At 39.3% G+C, this 18,724-nt stretch overlaps 1 protein-coding gene across 15 annotated transcripts in view; it reads left to right on the top strand.

Moving 5' to 3' along the window:
* SOX5 (SRY-box transcription factor 5) overlaps positions 1-18,724 on the top strand; it is a 607,462-nt gene that overhangs the window by 383,813 nt on the left and 204,925 nt on the right. For all 15 annotated transcript variants that reach the window (XM_039698241.1, XM_039698239.1, XM_039698237.1 and 12 more), the window contains one exon: positions 12,497-12,707. In XM_039698241.1, coding sequence (XP_039554175.1) covers positions 12,497-12,707 — 211 coding nt within the window. The remainder of the gene's footprint in view (positions 1-12,496; positions 12,708-18,724) is intronic.

The raw sequence follows: 18,724 nt of genomic DNA on the forward strand, positions 1-18,724 counted from the left end.
CTGCACAGCAGAGTCCAGTTCCTTTCTTTTTGTAGCTGTATTGAATCTTCAGTGATGAGGGCTTAAAAAGAAATGGTCAATAAAGGAAGCAGATAGACATGACTCAGAAAATACATGGGGAACAACTGTGTTGAATATAGGTGACAATTTGAAGGCACTGTTCTGTTTATGCCCATCCATAGCTGGATGCTTTCCTGTTTCAGAAGCAGAACACAGATACTTTCATCTAAACTTCTGCTAATCTGTGTCAAATTAATTCAGCCCTGCAGTCAGAAGAATGACCAGCAATTTCCAAAGGTGTTTGTTGCTGTCTGTTTTCCAGTTTATTCTCCTTAGTGCTTTCACTGGATATTGTGTTTCTTTTCTTTTACTTAAGTAGTGCTTAAGCCCTAAAATAAAATACAAGATTAATTACCAAAATTTGAGGCATTTCAACAGCTAATTCTGACCGTATTTTGTTTATCACTGTGCATATCTGAGCTCTTAATTTCCTCTGTTATTTCCAAGGAAGAAAATTTTACTTTGTATTGAGGTGAATAATAACTGACATGAAAATAAATAAACACAAGGGCTTGAAATCAAATGTGTTCAGGAAGTGAGATTTCCAGAACAGTTTAGTCTTCTGAAAATGTGATCCCATTGTTCACTGAAAATAACTTGTGGAGCTAAATGCAGTTTGTTCATGGGGATCTCCTGAAACTCTTGCTGAGTTTTTCAGTGTTCTGGCCAGCTCCTGTAGAAAACAAATGTGCTGAAATCTGGAAAAGCGTGTTGATAATTAAATTTACAAAAAGATTGGGTATTTTAGGCAAACATCAGAAGTTCTCCGTTCAGTCACTGGAAATATGATTCAGGTATTGCTGTTTGATTCCATGGGCCTTCCTGCTCACAGGTGTTCTCCTTTGAAGGGGATGTTTTGGCTAATTTGGGTGGCTGTGGTTTATACACCCCAGTCTGGATGAGCATGGGGTGGGTTCAGACCAGTTCTGGACCGTTCAGACCAGATCCAACCGCATCAAACCAGTTCTGATTAGCTCAAACCTGCTTGGACCAGTCTGAACTGGTTGGATATAGTTTACATCAGAAATTGTGACATAGTGTCATTGTAGCATCTTTTGTGCCTCTATTTTTGAAAGTTTCTCTGAACCCGAGATTACGAGACACTCTGTAGTGTTTGATCAACAAATCAAATAAATCAAAGTGTATTGAGAAGAGCTTTGTATAAATGTGAGAGTGCAGCCTCCAGTACTGCCAGAGGGGCTGTGGGGAGGACTGGGTGACTTTCAGAGGGATCAGTCCTACATGTCTCACTTTTACCCCCTTGTAACATACAAATAAGCTCTCAGCATAGTTCTCCTTTATATGTCATGTGTATGTGATTTTCACTTTTATTTCACGTAATTGAATCTGTCCAGGCAATTTATTTTTTGAATAAGTCATCCCCACATAAATGTACATCTAAAGATTAAAAAAAAACTGAAATAAAAAATTTTATGTAACTCTTCTGAGTATGCTTAAATATGTGTACTGTAAGGGTAGACACTCATAGACTGGGATAGAAGGGAAGAGGAAAATAAGAAAATCCTAAAAAAATGCACTGTAATGTCTTCTAATATGTGTAAGTACATATATATATGTGCACACACATATATATATTTATATATGTATTTTTATATATATATATATATATGAAGTGTGACTCAAAACCAAATACCCTTTGTGTTCACCCCCTCTCTGTGCTCAATAGGGCCTTTTTAATTATTTTTCCCTGTTTGATGTTGCTGGGTATAATGAATGCATTGCAGAGAACTTTTTCTTAGAAACCTTCAGTGGATCAGCTTAGTGCTGGTAGGCACAGTGGTACCTGGTTGGATCACATCCTGAAACCCAATTTTAATAAATTTAAGAGCAGAAAGAGTGAGATTTCATGAAACCATGCTCTCTGTTAGCCAAGCAATGCTTCCTTACCATAAAGCAGCCTTACATTCTTTCCAGTCAAAGTGGAGAAAATTGTGCCTTTCTTATTTGGGTTGGGCAATTCTGTGGGTTTTTCAGCATCACTTCATGATGACTGAAAACTACAGGGAATACTCAAAAATCAGTGATTCAAAGAGGAATTTGGAGAAGAAGGGCTATTTCCAGCAAAAGTTATTCATTCTCTGCTGGTGGTGGGTAGTTGGCTGTGACTGTAGAAGAATTGATGTTCCTTGGGGCTTTTTTGGTTTGTTTGTGAACATGACGTACATCAGTGCACGACATTAATTGTTGAGGAAAATACGTTGTGCACTTAGTCATCTACAGGAATTTGATTTCCTTAATGAAATGATATAAGAGAATGAGAATGAACTGCTTTAAAGCTAATAAAGATCATTTGTATTACTCAGAATAATTTAGGTAAGTGATGAGAAATGGGAGGGAAATTAGCATTTCTGTACAGTTTGCTTACTGTGTAATTCTTAATCAGGAATGTCACAACATCCCTTGATATCATCTTATCACAAAGGTCTCTTCATAGTAGGCACTGTATGCTGCTGACTGCAGTTTACAGAAACAGAAGAAAGAATAACTCATCTGCAGTGAGAGCAACTGTCATAAATTGGAGTGAGAATCTGTCATAAATTGGAATTTATTAGGGTATTTTGCATCACTCAACCACAGTCTGAACTGGTGAGGGCTGTGTACATTTTGAATCTTGTTTAAGCTCTGCTTGGGTAAGCTTTAGAATGGGACTTAAGTGGTAAAATGACATCATGCTGCTTCCTGGAGTAGAACATAATGTCACCATTTGAGGTGCAGTAAGAGCTAGGAGAGTGAGAGAGAATTGGTTCTTGATAACCCTTGGGTGCTGAGAGTGCTCTGCCTTTCCTGTGCTTTGGAGCCTGGCAAGCAGCTCATGCCACATCCTGGCCTGTCCTATGTGCAATACCACAAAGGTATTTCGTGGGGATTAACTAAATTCTGAATAAGCTCTAACCCATATTGTGTTTATATATCAGTTTTACATTGATTGACTTCTGCCACATTAATTTTGAAAAATTATTCTATTTGGCATTTTTGATCAAATAATGTCCTTTGAAGTGTGCAAGATCCAAATAAGTTTGATTCCTACTCTGTAAGCATGTTCTGTGGATCTGTCTTTCTGTGAAAGGATTTATTCTCATTATTCATAAGCACAGAATACGGATATTACTTTTCTTTTTATATCCTGTACAATTCTTCCTCCAAAGGTGAGAAAACTACTTTGGTTTACACCAGAATTCCAAATTCTGTTTTGCTAAAATTGTGTAATGGTTGTAGGCAGGAAGAAAATCAAGTTATAAAAGAGCAGAATAGGTGATGTGAATTTTGGAGAGAGAAAGCAAGTCTGTTAATAACTGTTAAAGAAGACTAAACCAGTTACTGCTTCGAAAAGTCCTATAACTTAGGAAATTTAAGAGTTAGTAGTAGACAAAGTAATTGAAGGTTGTGAGAAGCAGGTAGCAGAAGAGAGAATTTAGGTAAAAGCAGATCCATTGCAATGAATATAATCCATCCTTGGGCTGGATGATATTCATTGCAAAAATAAATAAAATTAACATTCTGAACCAAAAGAGTTTCTTTTTTTTTTAATTCCTGTTCTTACACTGTAGTAAACTCCAGTGGAGACAGTGAGGCCATTTCTCAAGTTGCTATTTCATTTTAATCAAGTTATGTTTTCTGGCCTTTCTTGAAAATGAAAACTTCCAGAAGAAAGAAATAGCGGGATGCTAATCTTTGTGAGGCAAAGACTATTTTGATGGTTATCATCTTGCAAGTCTCGTTATAATCTTCTGAAAAGCAAAAGAACAAATACAGAGTAAAAGTAGATTAATAGATGTGAATTGAGAAGGCTCATGAAAAATACACAACGTGTATGAAGCAGAGCATGATTATTTAAAAAGTGTGGTGGATTTAGCCACATACCTTTCACAGAATTGATGCCTTGTGCAGGCTGCCCTGGAACAGTTCTCTCTGCAGCCCACGGGGTTTGTGCTCCTGGGCTGAGATTGGGATCATTTGTCCTTGGTGCCCAGCTGGAGCAGGAATTGTTTTGTCTCCCTGCTCTGTGCACAGAGCTCACCATCCCCTGATGAGAAGCTCAGACCCCCGAACTAAAGCAGCACAGAATCTGAAAAATAGAAAAGATAAAACCTGAGGCATCATAACTATTTCATGTGTGTCTTTTCCTTACTTTCTCTCAGCCACCCAGCCAAAGGACTGAAGTGAAATAATCTGCCTGGTGCAAGTTTTTGCAGGCTACCAGAGAACAGATGAAGTAATCTGCCATCCCCTTCCATCTGAAAACTGCAGGGAACTGAAGTGTGAAAGCTGGGAGCAGTCCAGGAGCCACTGCTGGCCCAGGGCATTCCCTTTATCCCGAGTTCTGTTCAGATAGTCCTCTCCCCTCCTTCCAAGGAATTAGCACAGACAATGGGTTTGTTTCATAGTAACAAAGCTGGTGATCAAACTGGCTTTGACACTCAACATAGGTTTTATTACACTCACAAGCCAGAGTTGTTGTATCTGGTTAGTAAGCTTGTATTTTTACAAAGATAATCGTTTTATACTGCATGATTTCCAAACTATTAGAAGGATTTAATGTATGCTGAAGCCCCTACCAAGCTGTTTTGATAAGCAGCCTTATTTTTTGTTTAGCAAGGTCTTACGGGCGATCTTTAGTCCCTCAGGGAAGAGCTCATAAAAGTCTTAAAAGTGCTTTTGCAGAGCTTTATTTATTATTTTTAAGCATGAAGATTACTAGCACAAAGATAACAAGGCTCTTGTAGTACAACATGTTCTTTGTTTTTGCAGGTTATAGCTAACATATTAGGAGTTCTCAGAATGCCAGTTTTGTTTGTTAAGTGTTTTGAGAGCAAATAGATGTAATCCTGTATTGCGTTATTTTCTTGAAATGAGTTTAGCCAGAGGAAGAAGCAGTAGGAGAGATCTGGTCTGAGTGTGGGTGTCAGGAATCATGTCACTAACCACATTTACCCATTACAAGGTGGTTCTTACAATTTTACTGTATTTAATATCTAAATGTTTGCAAATTGCTTTTATATATGTGGAACACTTCATTGCAAGAAATGGGACAAAAAGGTGGGCTAAAAATAAAACCAAAGTATAGACAACAGAAGAAAATAATTTAAAAAGCCCATGCTTGGCATTCAATATAAAAAAGTTCTAAAATTTCGCTCACAACATTTTCTCATATATTTTTACTACAAACAGATCCACAGTTTGCATATAATTCTTTGATTTTTAATAAATCAAGTAGAAATGATGGGCTAAGCAGTAAGAAATACTAAACTTGGATTGTATGTTTGGGGATGGGCTGGAATGCAGAACAGCCAGAGGAGAAATGTTTGTTTTAAGGCATCAGTTATCAGATTGTGCTCTGTGCTGGAGATAGTCTGATAATGGTCTGGTGAAGAGGCACATAGAGTCACCCAGCCACCCTGTGCTGCTTCCACCTCTTTATTTTCAGGCACTTAAAATTAAGTCAGGGAGAATTAAACGAATATGCATATTATTGTGCATTTTCAGAAATCCCACTAGGCACCTCCTTCTATCTGTAGATACTTAAATCCTTGAAAAATCTGTTCCTATGCTGTCTAAATCTCAGAGGATAAAGTTAGAAATCAGTGCAAAACGGATTATAAGTTATTCCTTTTGTGTCAATGCAACCAAACAGTTTCTTGCAGCTCATCTCTAAACCTTGTAAATGTTTGAGATTTTCTCTTGCTCGTGCAGTTGTGGCAGCAGTCTGAGTATTGTGGTGTTTGGAAAAAATCAAGGTACATTCTGGTGTTCCTGTCAGATATTGTGGGGTGGCACTTGATATATGAGAGAATTCCCAATTTCCGGTTTCAGGTGGTTGGGCTGTGGTGCCCCATGGAGTAATGTAAGGGTAATATAAGGGCTGAGTATTTATTGCATCAATAAAAATTAAAACACAACCACTGCGAGGCTTTTAGTCAATAATCTCTAGGCTTTCTATATCAATTATATAAAATGCCTCAAGCTGCAGGAACTATTCATTAATATCTCCGTTTACATATGGAGGAAAAAGGTAAAAGAAAAGAAAGAGTCTATGCAGCAGAGTTCCTATGGCAGATGGATCTTTTTGAGCTTTGAACCATTTCCAGCCAGGTTCATGGATACCAAGCACTGAAAATACCTGTTAGCCTTCCCACTGAACCCTCTGCCAGTGTATCTTCTGCTTCATTGAGAAGAGGTCATTAATTAGATACAGCACTTCATGTCAAATACATACAAAGTGAAGGACAAGAGCTAGTAATGATTGCTAGAAATGAGTAATATTCCATTACACTGTGAAATTTTAACATTTTAGAGGGAGAACAAGGTGTCATCAGGATTGTATAAGCCTTGGTAGTACCTCCAAGATATGGATGATGGAGAGTTCCAAATATGTTGTGTCAGTAAAGCCGAATCTGTATTTGACTTGAATGTATTTCTCTTGATGGTAGTGGCATGGTCACAGTAGAAAGAAAACAAGTAAGTGCATCTCTGTTGACTGTGTTTAGTTCACCTCATTCAGGTGAAAGTTCTCTGCCACCATGGCCTCTTCAGCTGACCTTCTGATCCATTCCCTCACTTCCTCAGACTCTGCTGTGTTTGATTTCCTTGTCATCATTCAAACCACAGTCCTAGGGCAATAAATAATCAGAATCAGGGCAGTGGTTGCTTTGTGTGGATCTGATTGCAGATCCATAACCTTTGGATCTTTCTATGATGCCCTTAACCCTTTTATCCCTCTATGGGTTATGTGTCAGTTCTTACTCCTAAGAGTGTATTTATCCTCTTCCACCTGTTTTTCCCTTCCATGACCTTCTGTAGTCTCCTGTTTGCTGATGGAGTCCTCCGCTGTTTCCTTTTCAATCTCCTTGGGATCATTCCTCTCCACCACTGATGAGAAACTTTCCTCCATGGGGGAGGCTTACAGACCAAAGACCTACTTAAATACAAGACAGAAGGAAGGAAGTTCCTACAATGACAGGCACAGTGTCCCCTGGTGTGGAATATGGGTTTCACCTCCCCGAAGGTGCCAGGTTGACAGCCCCCCTGAGCCAGGTGTGTGGTGATACCTGCTCTGCAGCCCCTGTGACACAGCATCTAGAAGGGGACAGGTTTCCAAACCACTGAAGTGATTTGAAAATATGATTCCCATTGAAAGGCAATGCCACTCAAGCTCCTGAAGTAAGTTAATTACATTGATTGAGGCAAAGACTGTAAATGGAAGGTTAAGTAAAATTTGAAGATGGCTCTTGCTTTGTGAATATTGTGTGTCTGTTTCTTTTAAACATTAACAATACTGGAAATGTCAAGTTGAGTTTTCTTTCAGGAGGCTGGTGGGCCTCCTGCGGGCAATGAGCTTCCAGATTTTCACTTGAAGTAGCTGTGCTGTTGAATCTTACACATAGATACTCATTTCCTAAAATATTGTTGGGGAAAATAAATTCTAAAAAATAGGAAACAGTACTGAATTGCTGGAGAATCATTTGTCTTCAGAAGAGTGAAGTATTCTGTTTTCTGATTATCTCTTATGTCATACGGTTATCAGCTTCCTGGTCACTATGGAGACTATAAAATAGATAGGCCTACATGTCTAATGTAGAAGGCAGAGAAAAAAACCCTGCCTTTGGTCTTCTTTACACATTCTGAAAGAGTGAAACATGGGCAAAATTCCAGCTTTGATAAAAAGAACCTTTTTGGTTGCTTTTAGGATCACAGGCTTCTTAAAATCAGACAATATCTGTGCTTGTTTTAAAGACCCAAGGATTTTATTCCAGGTGTTTTTGGCTGCAAAACCAGCAGCTTGATTCTCATGATATTTTTTTTTTTCCCTGCAGATGCAGACTTCATGCATACCATATGGTGGTAATTAACAGTTTCAGACTTAGTTCTCAGTTTTCTTCTGCTTCGATTCTTGGTTGGTTTGGGACAAAATTTTAATGTCACAGAAGCAGAGTGTCTGAGTTTAATTGCAGACAGGAATAATGTGCATCTCTAGATGAGGAAGGAGAAGATGAGATCTATTTAGAGCTCTAAGATATTTTGGAAATCTCACCGAGTACAACCTGTTTCTTTTCATTAAGCCTTTAAATGTTCCCCTGTAGAACTGAAATATGCCTCCCTTGGACCCTGGAAACAGAGGGAGACAATTTGAAAGATACAGCTGGAATGAAGAGTTTCTTTTAACAGCACAATATTTGCACTTTTTATGAGAGCAAGGGTAACATTGTGTAATCTTTAAAAAAGATATTGCCCAGCGAGGACAAGTCCATTGTCCAGTGGCATGACTTTTCCTGTCAATCACAAAGGTGACAAGGGGGCTAGATTAAGTAAAGCTTGCCCAAGATTAACAAAGGAAGATTATTGACCTCATCCTGAAAGGGCAGAAGCCTGTTTTATCATTAAACCTTGGAAGAGGTATTTCCTCCATAGGTGGAAAGCTGTTTGGCAATATCGAGGCAACTTTCTTGTAAAGGAGCAGGTCTTCCTGTGGATTCTGGCTTGGAGCAGAAGCAGAAGACACGAAACGTGGGCTGGTCCCTTTTGTGTTGCTGTTGCTTGGGAGGGAGAGAAGGGGCTGGAGTGTGTGCTTCAGCAGGATCTGTGCAGGTCCTTGTCTGCCTTTCTGAAGGGGAAATCCAGCAGCAGCCTCAGGTGTTTGGTGAGTACCACCCCAGCCCAGAGCTGGCCCAGCACACGTCAGCAGAGGCACTGGCAGTGCAGGTGAGCAGCAGAGCCCGTCCAGCACGCAGCTGCTGCCTGCATGGAGCTGCCACCAGGATTAGCAGTGCCAGAGGCTGGAATGTAATCAAACTTGAACAGGTGAAATGGTTACGCAGCTGGGAGAGGCTGCTCTCCAGGAAAAGTGTTTGTCCACTGCTCTGCTGGCTGAGAGATGGGTCCTGTGTGTGGCTTGATGGACTTAATTGTACAACGTCAGTGGTAGATATTGATGTTTCTTAATACCACTTTACAGTGCTGTTGCTTGTCTCTCAGTGAAACTGGAGAAAGTAATGTCAATTTGTCCTTTTAAAAAAACAACCTGCTAAAGCTCACTTGTTGGGAGGGAACTTCTTCTCAGGGGATTGATTTTAAACTGTTGCTGATATATCTTTCTTGCCGTTAAGAATTTATGTGAGTGTTCTCAGGGAGACAGTTAAACTTCTGTATGCAATATCAGAGGATTTTTCTGTACTCAAAGTTTTTTTGCTTCATGCTGTCATTGACAAGAGCAGGTTTTATGTGGTGGAAGTGTCCTTTCTTTTTTATGTGCTGGTAGTAAAAATCCAGACCCATTGAGAGCTTTCTCATGTCTTCATGGCATAAAGAAGAACAAAATAAAAGAGAGGGACATGAAGTGAAAGCCAAGGTACTGTTGCACATTTTGTTGTGAATGGCAGAATGAAAGGATCTAGGCTTGTGGGGAAGCAGGCTCTGGAGGATTCATGCTGGAGTGTCCTCAGCAGCAGAAGCTTGGTGAGCTCTCCTCCACCAGCACAGAGAGGAGAGGATTCCTCTTGGATTGCAGCTCACGCAGTGGATGTGTGATTGCTACAGATCTTTCTGAATGAATAATTCACTGGTGTACTGTAATTTAGCCCACTGAGATGTGATTGCAGCTGTTTCCCTACTGTATATGTGTTTTGATTGAGGCTTAAATCCCACAAGTGTATAAATAGCCATGTATGTGATATGCAAACACTGCATACATGCACACCTAACCACGAGCTCTAAAGAAACTTTTGCAGGGGAATGGTTTCTTGATTGTATATTTTAGTATCTAATTCATCTTTTACAGAAAAAATCTTTGTAGAACACTTCCCTTTCCTTTCTTAGCCAGCTGTGAAGTCTTTCTAACTGTGGTATTATAAATGCTTTTAGCCAACATTGTAGCAGGAGGGTGTCTCTGTTATTAATGAATTTATCATCCCAAGACCTTTATAATATAAGAGATTACTTGTGCCTGTTTTACAGGTAGGAAGCTGAAATGCAGGGAAAAAAGTGGTATTTTCTGTGGTTTCACAGTGCATTTGAAAGAACAAGGAACTGAGTATTCAGAGTCCCTTCATGATGCTTTGTTCACAGACTACTGCATTGTCCCCCTCACAATTCCCTTTCCCCAGAAAGCAAGGCAGAGTTTTAAAAATACTTGTGAGTTTCATTTGCAAGCCAAGCAATTTGTGATTTTGAAAACCATCTTATACTACTTTATTGAATAATCATTCAATCCTTGTGTTCTTGTTCTTCTTCTCTTATGACAAACTGGTTTTATACTCAGAATACCTGAGGTTTAGGCAACTTTTACAAATACTTTCTGACCAATGTATGACATACAGAAACAGGAGTTTTGGGACCTGCTTTGGATTAAAACAAGAAACGAGTTTCAGGTAAAATGAAGAAACATGCTGTTCTTTACATGCTTGGTGACATAGGTAGATTTAAGAACTGTAACTAAGGATGATGATATTTGGCTTATCTGTCTCAAAGTGTGAATAAGAAAGCAGCTTTCAAGATATTTCCTCTTTTAGCCTTGTGTGTAGGGAAAAAAATTGCCACTTGGCGATAATGGTTTTGAATTTTAGATAAAATCTGAAATTATGCTGAAGTTAACAATTTTGCTTGTTTAGATTGGTGTTAAAAAATTAGTTTACTCAAGTCTGTATGTGAAAAAAGTTGCATTTGGCTTCAACTAAGTTTTGGAGTCCGGTGTTAGCAACTAGGAATTTTTCAAGTGCAGTACAAAAATGGAGGGAATTGGAAGGAAAAGAAAAAAAGGAGCATTTTTGTTGATTGGAGTTGGAAAATTTTTTAGGGCTTGGTCAAAAGCTCATTGACGTCAGTAGAAAGTCTCTCATTAACATGACTGGGTTTGGTTTTTGGGGCATATGATGGCCCAGATTGTAATCTCAGTTAAATCCGATTCTGTTAGGGAATTTATTCACTAGTGTAACACGTTCAATCTGCTCAAAACTGTTTGCATTAAAAGTTTTCTTAACTGTAGGTTATCTTTCTGCCACAACAAAGTAGCCTGTGAAAACAAATACATTTTCTGTATTGCATGTTTTCCATGTAGCTTTACTCAGATTTTATTAAAATAATTTGTAGCAAGCTATGTTATTTTACAAAAGTGGGATTTTTTTTCTGAAATACTGTGATTTATTAGAGCAGACATCAAAATTACTCAAAAAATATAAAATTATAACAGAAATCACTAAACACAGTGTGCATATTTATAGACATATGTAGCACCTTTATACCCTCTGAAATGAAGTGCAAAAATGAAACCAATCAAAAAATTAAGACTTTTTCAGCCAAGTCTGTAACACGTATAACAAGATGATCCAGTGGCTTATTTAAAAAACAATATTCATTAGACAGCTAAAGTACAAAAATGGAATAGTGGGAAAAAACACCCTGGAAAATCACATCAAAATAAAAACCATGGATGTTTACAACATTATATTTTGTGCCATGTATTACTCTGCTGCAATGTTTGTTTGGAGACGTTGACCTAAGTTTTTCAGGTAGAGATGGCATATGTTAGCAGAGGGAAGAAGGGGTTTGGGAGATGTGTACGGGAGGGTAGGGTACAACAGACATGAAGGGAGAAGGAGTATGTGCACAGAACGTTGCTTTAGGTTGGAGGAGATGTGGAGGAGAAGGCTCTTGCGTTAATGAAGGCAGGTTTGAAGATGCTGGAACCAGTTTTGCTTTCCATTAAAATTAATGAGTAGACCTGTGTGGACTCTCACGTGAGGAGGGTTGTGTGCATGTTCCAGGAAGTCACAGAGTTCTGCCATTGTGCTGCCAGGGAGAGTCATTAAGACCACCTTTGTGAAAAACACTGTTTCTACAAGAAATGAAGGTTTAAGACAGAGGAGGATAGAATTAGAAAACAGAAAGCAATTGCTTCATCCTTTATAGATGGGAGAGCTGCTTGAACTGTGAGTAAAAACATGTCATATGGTGAAGGACATTTAATGTTTAGTTGCTATTTTATTTCTTAAAACAACTAGCCAATCAAGGCATTAAGTACTTTATAAAGTCAGGAAATTAATGGTCCTTGTAAAAATTGAAGGTTTTTTTAGAAAGAGAGCTGTAAAAGAACAAACAATTACAGGTAATCAATACCATTGTTATTAGGAAACCTGTGAGAACAACACTTCTTCTCAATTAGGGAAAAACTGTATTTTATGTTTCTCTCTTGCAAGCTGATCTTTGTTCACTCCAGCCTGTAATCTTGGTTTATGCTTTATGGATAGGCTTTGTTCTGGGTGTTTTTGAAACATTGCTTGCCTTTTTTAAAGGTTTCAACAGAAGAACAAATAGCAATGAACTCAAAGAACAAAGGATTGTTCTTCCTTTCTTTCCGTCAATTTTTTTCCCCCCCTTTCTTCAAGAAACGCAAGGAACGTTTCATCTTGTTTTTCTCCCCTTTCAGGAAGTTGATGGCAATAAAGTGATGTCTTCGTTTGCCCCGCACAACTCATCTACCTCACCCCTGAAGGCAGAAGAAGGTGGGCGCCAGGGCGGGGAGTCCTTGTCCAGCGCCGCCCTGGGCACCCCGGAGCGGCGCAAGGGGAGCCTGGCAGATGTCGTGGACACCCTGAAGCAGAGGAAAATGGAAGAGCTCATCAAAAACGAGCCAGAAGGTAAGGCCTGGGAAGCTGGCCAAAATTTTCTGTGTTCTTTTCTTTTCTCCAGATCCTTTGGATACGTATACTTTTTAATTGTGCCGTTTTCTGCTCTGCTTGCATTTCCTTGCCAGCAGAATTAAAGATCTTACAGTTCTTTTCTGCATTAGAGGTGAATTTTATCAGTGTCCAATCGCAGCTAATGTTTTTAGCTTCTCCCAAAAAAGAGTCTAGTGGTGTTTTTGTAACAGTGGCAGCCTCCTCAATATGCCTGCAGTAAGCTAAATTTAATTACCTGGGGGCTTTTACACCACTACTTTTTAGAGTTACTGCAGTAAGGTAATTTTAATCACCTTGAGGCTTTTGCACCACTGCTCCCCTCTCCCCATTTCTAGAACTAAATTCTTTATCTATTTATCACCAATATTATCAATATTTTATTGTTTGTCATCAGTGTCAGTGTTTTTGTGGAATGATCTAGTGGACAGCTCATTGTTTAAAAGGTAAGAAGGTAAAGTGAGAGTTAGTGAAAGCTTTTGTGTGGGACAAATTGTGGTCTGTTCATGTGTAGTGCAGGTGCTGTACAGGCAGGGAATGCAGGTGTTCCCTGCATTATGTGTGGCCAGCAAGTCTCACCTGTGGCTCCTAGGTGTCCTTTCTGGAGAACAGGTTTTTTGAGGGTCTTTTTGAGACGCTCTCTCCAGCTGGTGGTGATAGGACTTGTGCTCTGTGGGCTGGGGCAAAGACCAAAGATGAGGGTTTTTGATTTTTGCCTGTTTGGGGCAGACTCCAAGCCCTGACTGGAAGGTGAGGCTCTCATTTTGCTCTCTGTAGCTATCTCATGTGTATTTCCAGCTGCCTTTTTGGGGCACTGTGAGCCAGTTGTGAGAACATACTGAGCCTTGTTTCCCAGGGCACAGCAAAGGTACTCCAATTTCATTTACATTCACCTGTCCTGTTACAGAAAACTATTCCAAATGTTTAAAAGCAGGGCTCTCAGGGCCCACCTCAGTGCTGAAGCATGGACTGACAGCACCTGCAAGAACATTTCAGGAGAACCTGCATAATGGAATGGAAGTATGGACACAAACATGCTGGCACGTACAGGAGCATGACAGGATTGTAAATTAGGCTTTTCTTGACTGGAGCATGCAGTAAGGCTCTGCTGGGAAACAAATTCTTTGTCTGAGCATTTCTTTAATATTACTTACAACATTAGTTTTGTATTTAGGTTGATGTAATGGTCAGTGCCATAGCATACCTTGTGCTTTTGGATGGAAGAGATTGCGGGGGGAATGGGTGGGAAGGAGACCAGGCTTTTATCGGAGAGAGGAGAGAACAAGGAGCTCTGGACAGTGTATAAATACTCTGCTGGGTATGAGGTTGTACAAGCTGCACAGACTCCATTAAGGAAAGGCCACAGATAGACATGAGAATGGTTACAGAGCTTGTGCATTATCTCAGCTCTACTAAAATGAAAATATACAGTACAAACAAAAGATCTACAGCTTTGTGAAGAGATTGGGAGAGAGAGGAGGGGGAGCAACTGAATGTTGGGCTTTGCAAATGCGTGCAACAAAAAATCTTTTCTTCCCTCTAGCCATTGTTCTATTGTCTTTCAAAGGCCATTAAATTGAACAGCAGGTTGTGATGAAAATTTCATTAAGCCCTAGTTAAATCATTATGAGGGTGCCATATTCATGTCTCTGCTTACTCCCCATCCAGGAAAAAATGAATAGGAAAGAGTTGAGCTTTTTTTCCCTTTCTCCTTAAAAGCGAACTAACAAAAGTTCAGAAGTTAGAAGAGAATGGGAAATGGGACATGAAACAAAAGGAGGCCAGAGAGGTGAGGTGGCTAGGAAGAAAATTAGACTTGCATAAGAGCATTGAAAGGTGGTGAGGGACAAATACATCATTTTGACAAGCCTCCCTCCCCCTTCCCTTCAGCCAACATGGTTGTTTTTAGAGTGGCTAATTAAAAAATATATATTTCTGGGTGCAGATGGCTAGACTGTTCTTAGAGGTCCTCTACAAATATGAGCCTTTTCCCTAAATGAGTTATATACTGATACAGCACAGTGTCTTCTCTGTTTGAACTCCAGCAGAAAATTATTGTCATGTCTTCTTCATGTAGTGCTAAAGTAAAATTGTCACTCATCACTGGTTGCTAGTCAGGTAATTAGCATATTAATGAATTTCCCTGTGAATGAGGTGTTACAAGTGGGAATCTTTGATAGTACATGTAGGTAAAAATGCAGCAATTTGTGATAAATGCATATTTCAGTAATGATTTTTAGTCTTGCTAGTTTGTAAAGCTTTGTGGGATGAAGATCAAGAATCTTGGTTAAGCTTTGCTGCATTATGTCAACAAGAATAATATAATACTTTATTTCCCTTTGGGAAGAAAGGGAAACATTTGCACCAGTAGTTGAGGTTTAATTAAATCAATTTCCTGTGAATCTTTCAAGGACCAGATACGAGCCAGATTCCCATTTCTCTATGTACTCAAAAGTTTATATATTATTTAACTTGTACAATGGGCTGTGTTTGCTCTCTTTTTATTGTTTGAAATAGTCCTCTGAATTGCTGTGGGAAACGTGCTTTTCAAGCATTCTCTCAAATGGCCTGTTTTCCTCAAAATCAGAAAAAAAAAAGGGAAGGGCTCATAGACAACTTGAGGTCTCAATTCAGGCCCAGTAGCAGTCAGGGAAAGGGCTTCTCTTTTCTGAAACAGGCTTTAAGTAGAGGAAGATACTCAAAAATATTGATAACAGGTTTGACTCTTTCTAGGAAACTTACTGGATACAAAGGAAACAGTTTTCTGTTTGTTAGAAAATTGTTTGTTAGAAAATAAAAGTAAAAATAGTAAGCTTTACTGGTAAAGGACAAGAATCTTTACATTTTAAGTATACTGCTCAGAGTGCAACAATGCACATATGTGAGCACTTCCCTGTACTCACACAGGAGCTGGTAAGGGAGCATCACTCTTCACATAAATGGTTTTCATGTAGATTTGTTGTATATGTACCCTGCAGGAACCCACACTGCCTGCTCTTCCAGAAGCTCAGCACTGCCTTTTCCTCCTTGGATACGAGTTTGGGGGATTGGGGGGTGTTTTTATAGGGGTTTGTACTTGGCTCCAAAGCTCTTTGCTCCTTTTCTTTTGCCCCTATTTTTGCCATTTTCCTGCTGCTGGATGGAAGTGTGTGATTGACAATGAGTCATGCTGACACAGAGACATAAGTGTTCCAGTGGATCTAAACCTCGCCGAGTTTTACTCATTACTAATACAGTGCTCATTTTTCTTCTCTCAAATTCTGTGGAAAATCCTTATATGCAGCTTTAGTATTAGGCCCCCAAAGGCATAAACCTATTACTGAAGTCACACAATGTTATTTTACATGAAACATTCTGTCCTTTCTAACTTGAGCTTCAGAAGAGGAGTCAGTCCCCTTTTATTCCTGGTGCACAATAATGAAGATAATGGAGTGGGTTTGGAGAAGCCTTATACACTGTGACAGACCTCAAGCCCTTGCCCTGAGGGTCGTCTGCCGACCATGGGATTCCTTTTGCAGCTAAAATCATTAGGAGAATGAGATACAGGCATGTTTTTCTTCTGTTTTCTTCAGGCATCAGAGGATGGCAGAGACTCCCTGTCTGTCTGTTCTCCTCATTTGTAGAAATGAAATGGAAATCTCTTTGAAGTCACTGAGCTTGACACAAGTTTGTGAAAGAAAAGACCAAAGCAACCACTTAGCTTTTCCTTGCACTATTAATGTGATTGGATTGCTGTATTTTAATTTATGGCCTGTGCTTGTGGAAAATTAAATCTCTGAAATCTCTGTAGCCTTTCCCCTAAACGTATGGCTTGGCTTCTGGGAAGGAAAGAGGCAAACAAGTAAATTCCTTCCTATTTTTAGAATAAGCTGGCGTATTCTTTGGCTCTTTACATCTCCTAACTTTTCATTAAGAATCAATCCTCTTTTTCCATTTTGGCAGTTTTTACAGGTTATGTATCTGTTCATCTTTAAGACCTTCATAGTGGGTCTTCTGAGGCCAGACCCGTGTTGTTGTACGGAATTTGTAGGAATTCTGTATAAAGGAGCCTATGAACATGTACCTGATGAGCTTGTGTGGGTGCAGTCATTCATCTGCATGGCTCTTTCTTCCTTGGGAAGCACCTCTGAAACTCAGTTCATTTGGGCTGTTTAAGTGAATATTTTGACTTTTCCGTAAAGACACGTGCACAGATATACACACGTACATACATGCACACACACACATATATATAATGTATTACATGTGTTTAGACATAAATATATATGAACACACACTCTCACAAATTATTCATTTATTGTGTTTCATATTTATCCTGCTCCAGAATTTTGATCTTACAGTCCTTAGGTCTTTAGAGAGGGAGCAGTTAATGTCAGCAGTTTGGTAAGAAGGGAATAGGTGTGTGTGCAGAGCTTTAACAGACAATGTGGGTACTAGAGCCTCATGTATTATAGTAGGCAGCAGTACAAGTAATTGCCTGTCATGAAGAAAGGGATGAGAAGAGCCTCTTGGGCATGATTTTTGTCTTCTGAACATCCCCCAAAGGCTGTTTGTATTTGATGTTTAAGTTTACATTATAAATCACAACACCTGTTAATGTGGTAATTTAAATGACTGTTGTTTAAGCAGTTCTGTAATCTATAAAAGTGAGCCATGCTGAATTCAGACTCTCTAGCTGGGGTATCTCCTAACATTATCAATTTTTTCATCAGCAAATCTTGTAAAAAATCAAGTTGTATCTCTCTTTTTAAAACACAGATTCCAAAGCAGGCCATTCATGGGCACAAGAAGGGTGGTCTTTGAAATGCAGACTCTTGTTTTTAAATAACTTCTGATGGGAAGGGATGGAAATCAAGTGCACAGCTTCAGCAAAGGCCTAAGGATACTGTAATTGGTTGAGGTTTAAAGTTCTTTTATTTGGTTCCTCTCTGCCCCTTTGACAGAGTACAGTTGAAGAGGCTTTGTAATGCTTTTCCACTGAAGGACAAGCAAGGGTATTTTGCAGTTGAGTACTTTCAAGTTTTGCTGGTGCTCTGCTGCTGCTGTGGAAGGATGCTTCAGGTGCCTTGTGGTTCCATGCTCATCTCTGCAGTCTGTCACCAGAAAAATGTGTCTTTTCTTGTACAGCAGGCCAGCATCAAACTTCCATTGCTTCTTTCAAAGACCCTGCCATATGGAAATATGCCTTCCCATACTGCTGATACAAATAAAAAATAATTAAAACATTTGAAACTTTATTTGTGAAATAGGCCTATGTGAAGAGAAGGCCCTGTTAAATACTGTAGCTTAAATTTTTATTAACAAGTGCTTTAACTCTAGAACAGAGGTAGCCTAGTTTGAAGCCTTGCCAGCTCTGACTTGCTCAAAGTGAAGTTTATTCATTTGTTGCCTTCAGTTTTTAAGTGTTTTCCTTCCCAACAGTTTAGCCTGATAGTCACGGTTTATTTCAATGGATGTTTTCAAAATTTGCTTAGATTCCCTTCCAACTCTCTCTTCTTGCATCCTCAAAAGGTTTTTAGCTTTTGGATTTTTCTTCTTCCTTTTGATAAAGGCATCTGAGGTGCTGATACAGCATCTTGACTATAGAAGAAAGCATTATGGTCAAGTGAGATACAGGAAACTAGTCCTTTTGGAGAGAAGATGCAGTCCCTCTCTCCCCCTCCCTGGTTCAGAATGAAAGTCTCCTCTGATGAATCTCTACAATTAAAATTTCTTTCTGGGTTATGTTCACTCCATAATACTGAACAAGCAGGAGCCAAAGCAGAATGCTTTCTCTTTTCACTTCTCATCTTTAACAGCACAACATCCGAGTGGTTCAGAAAGGCAAAAATAATTATTTGGGCTCCTGTCTGCCCTTTATCCCCCAGACTCCTCACCAGCTGTGATTAATTTCGGTGGGATTTTTCAAAATTTGCTGTCACTTTTGACCCCACATCATTTTGCCATGAGTTTCCCCTGTTGTATTCCACCTAGATCAG

This window comes from Passer montanus, unplaced genomic scaffold (assembly GCF_014805655.1).
Source record: "Passer montanus isolate IOZ18808 unplaced genomic scaffold, ASM1480565v1 scaffold122, whole genome shotgun sequence".
In the NCBI taxonomy this organism is placed as follows: domain Eukaryota; kingdom Metazoa; phylum Chordata; class Aves; order Passeriformes; family Passeridae; genus Passer; species Passer montanus.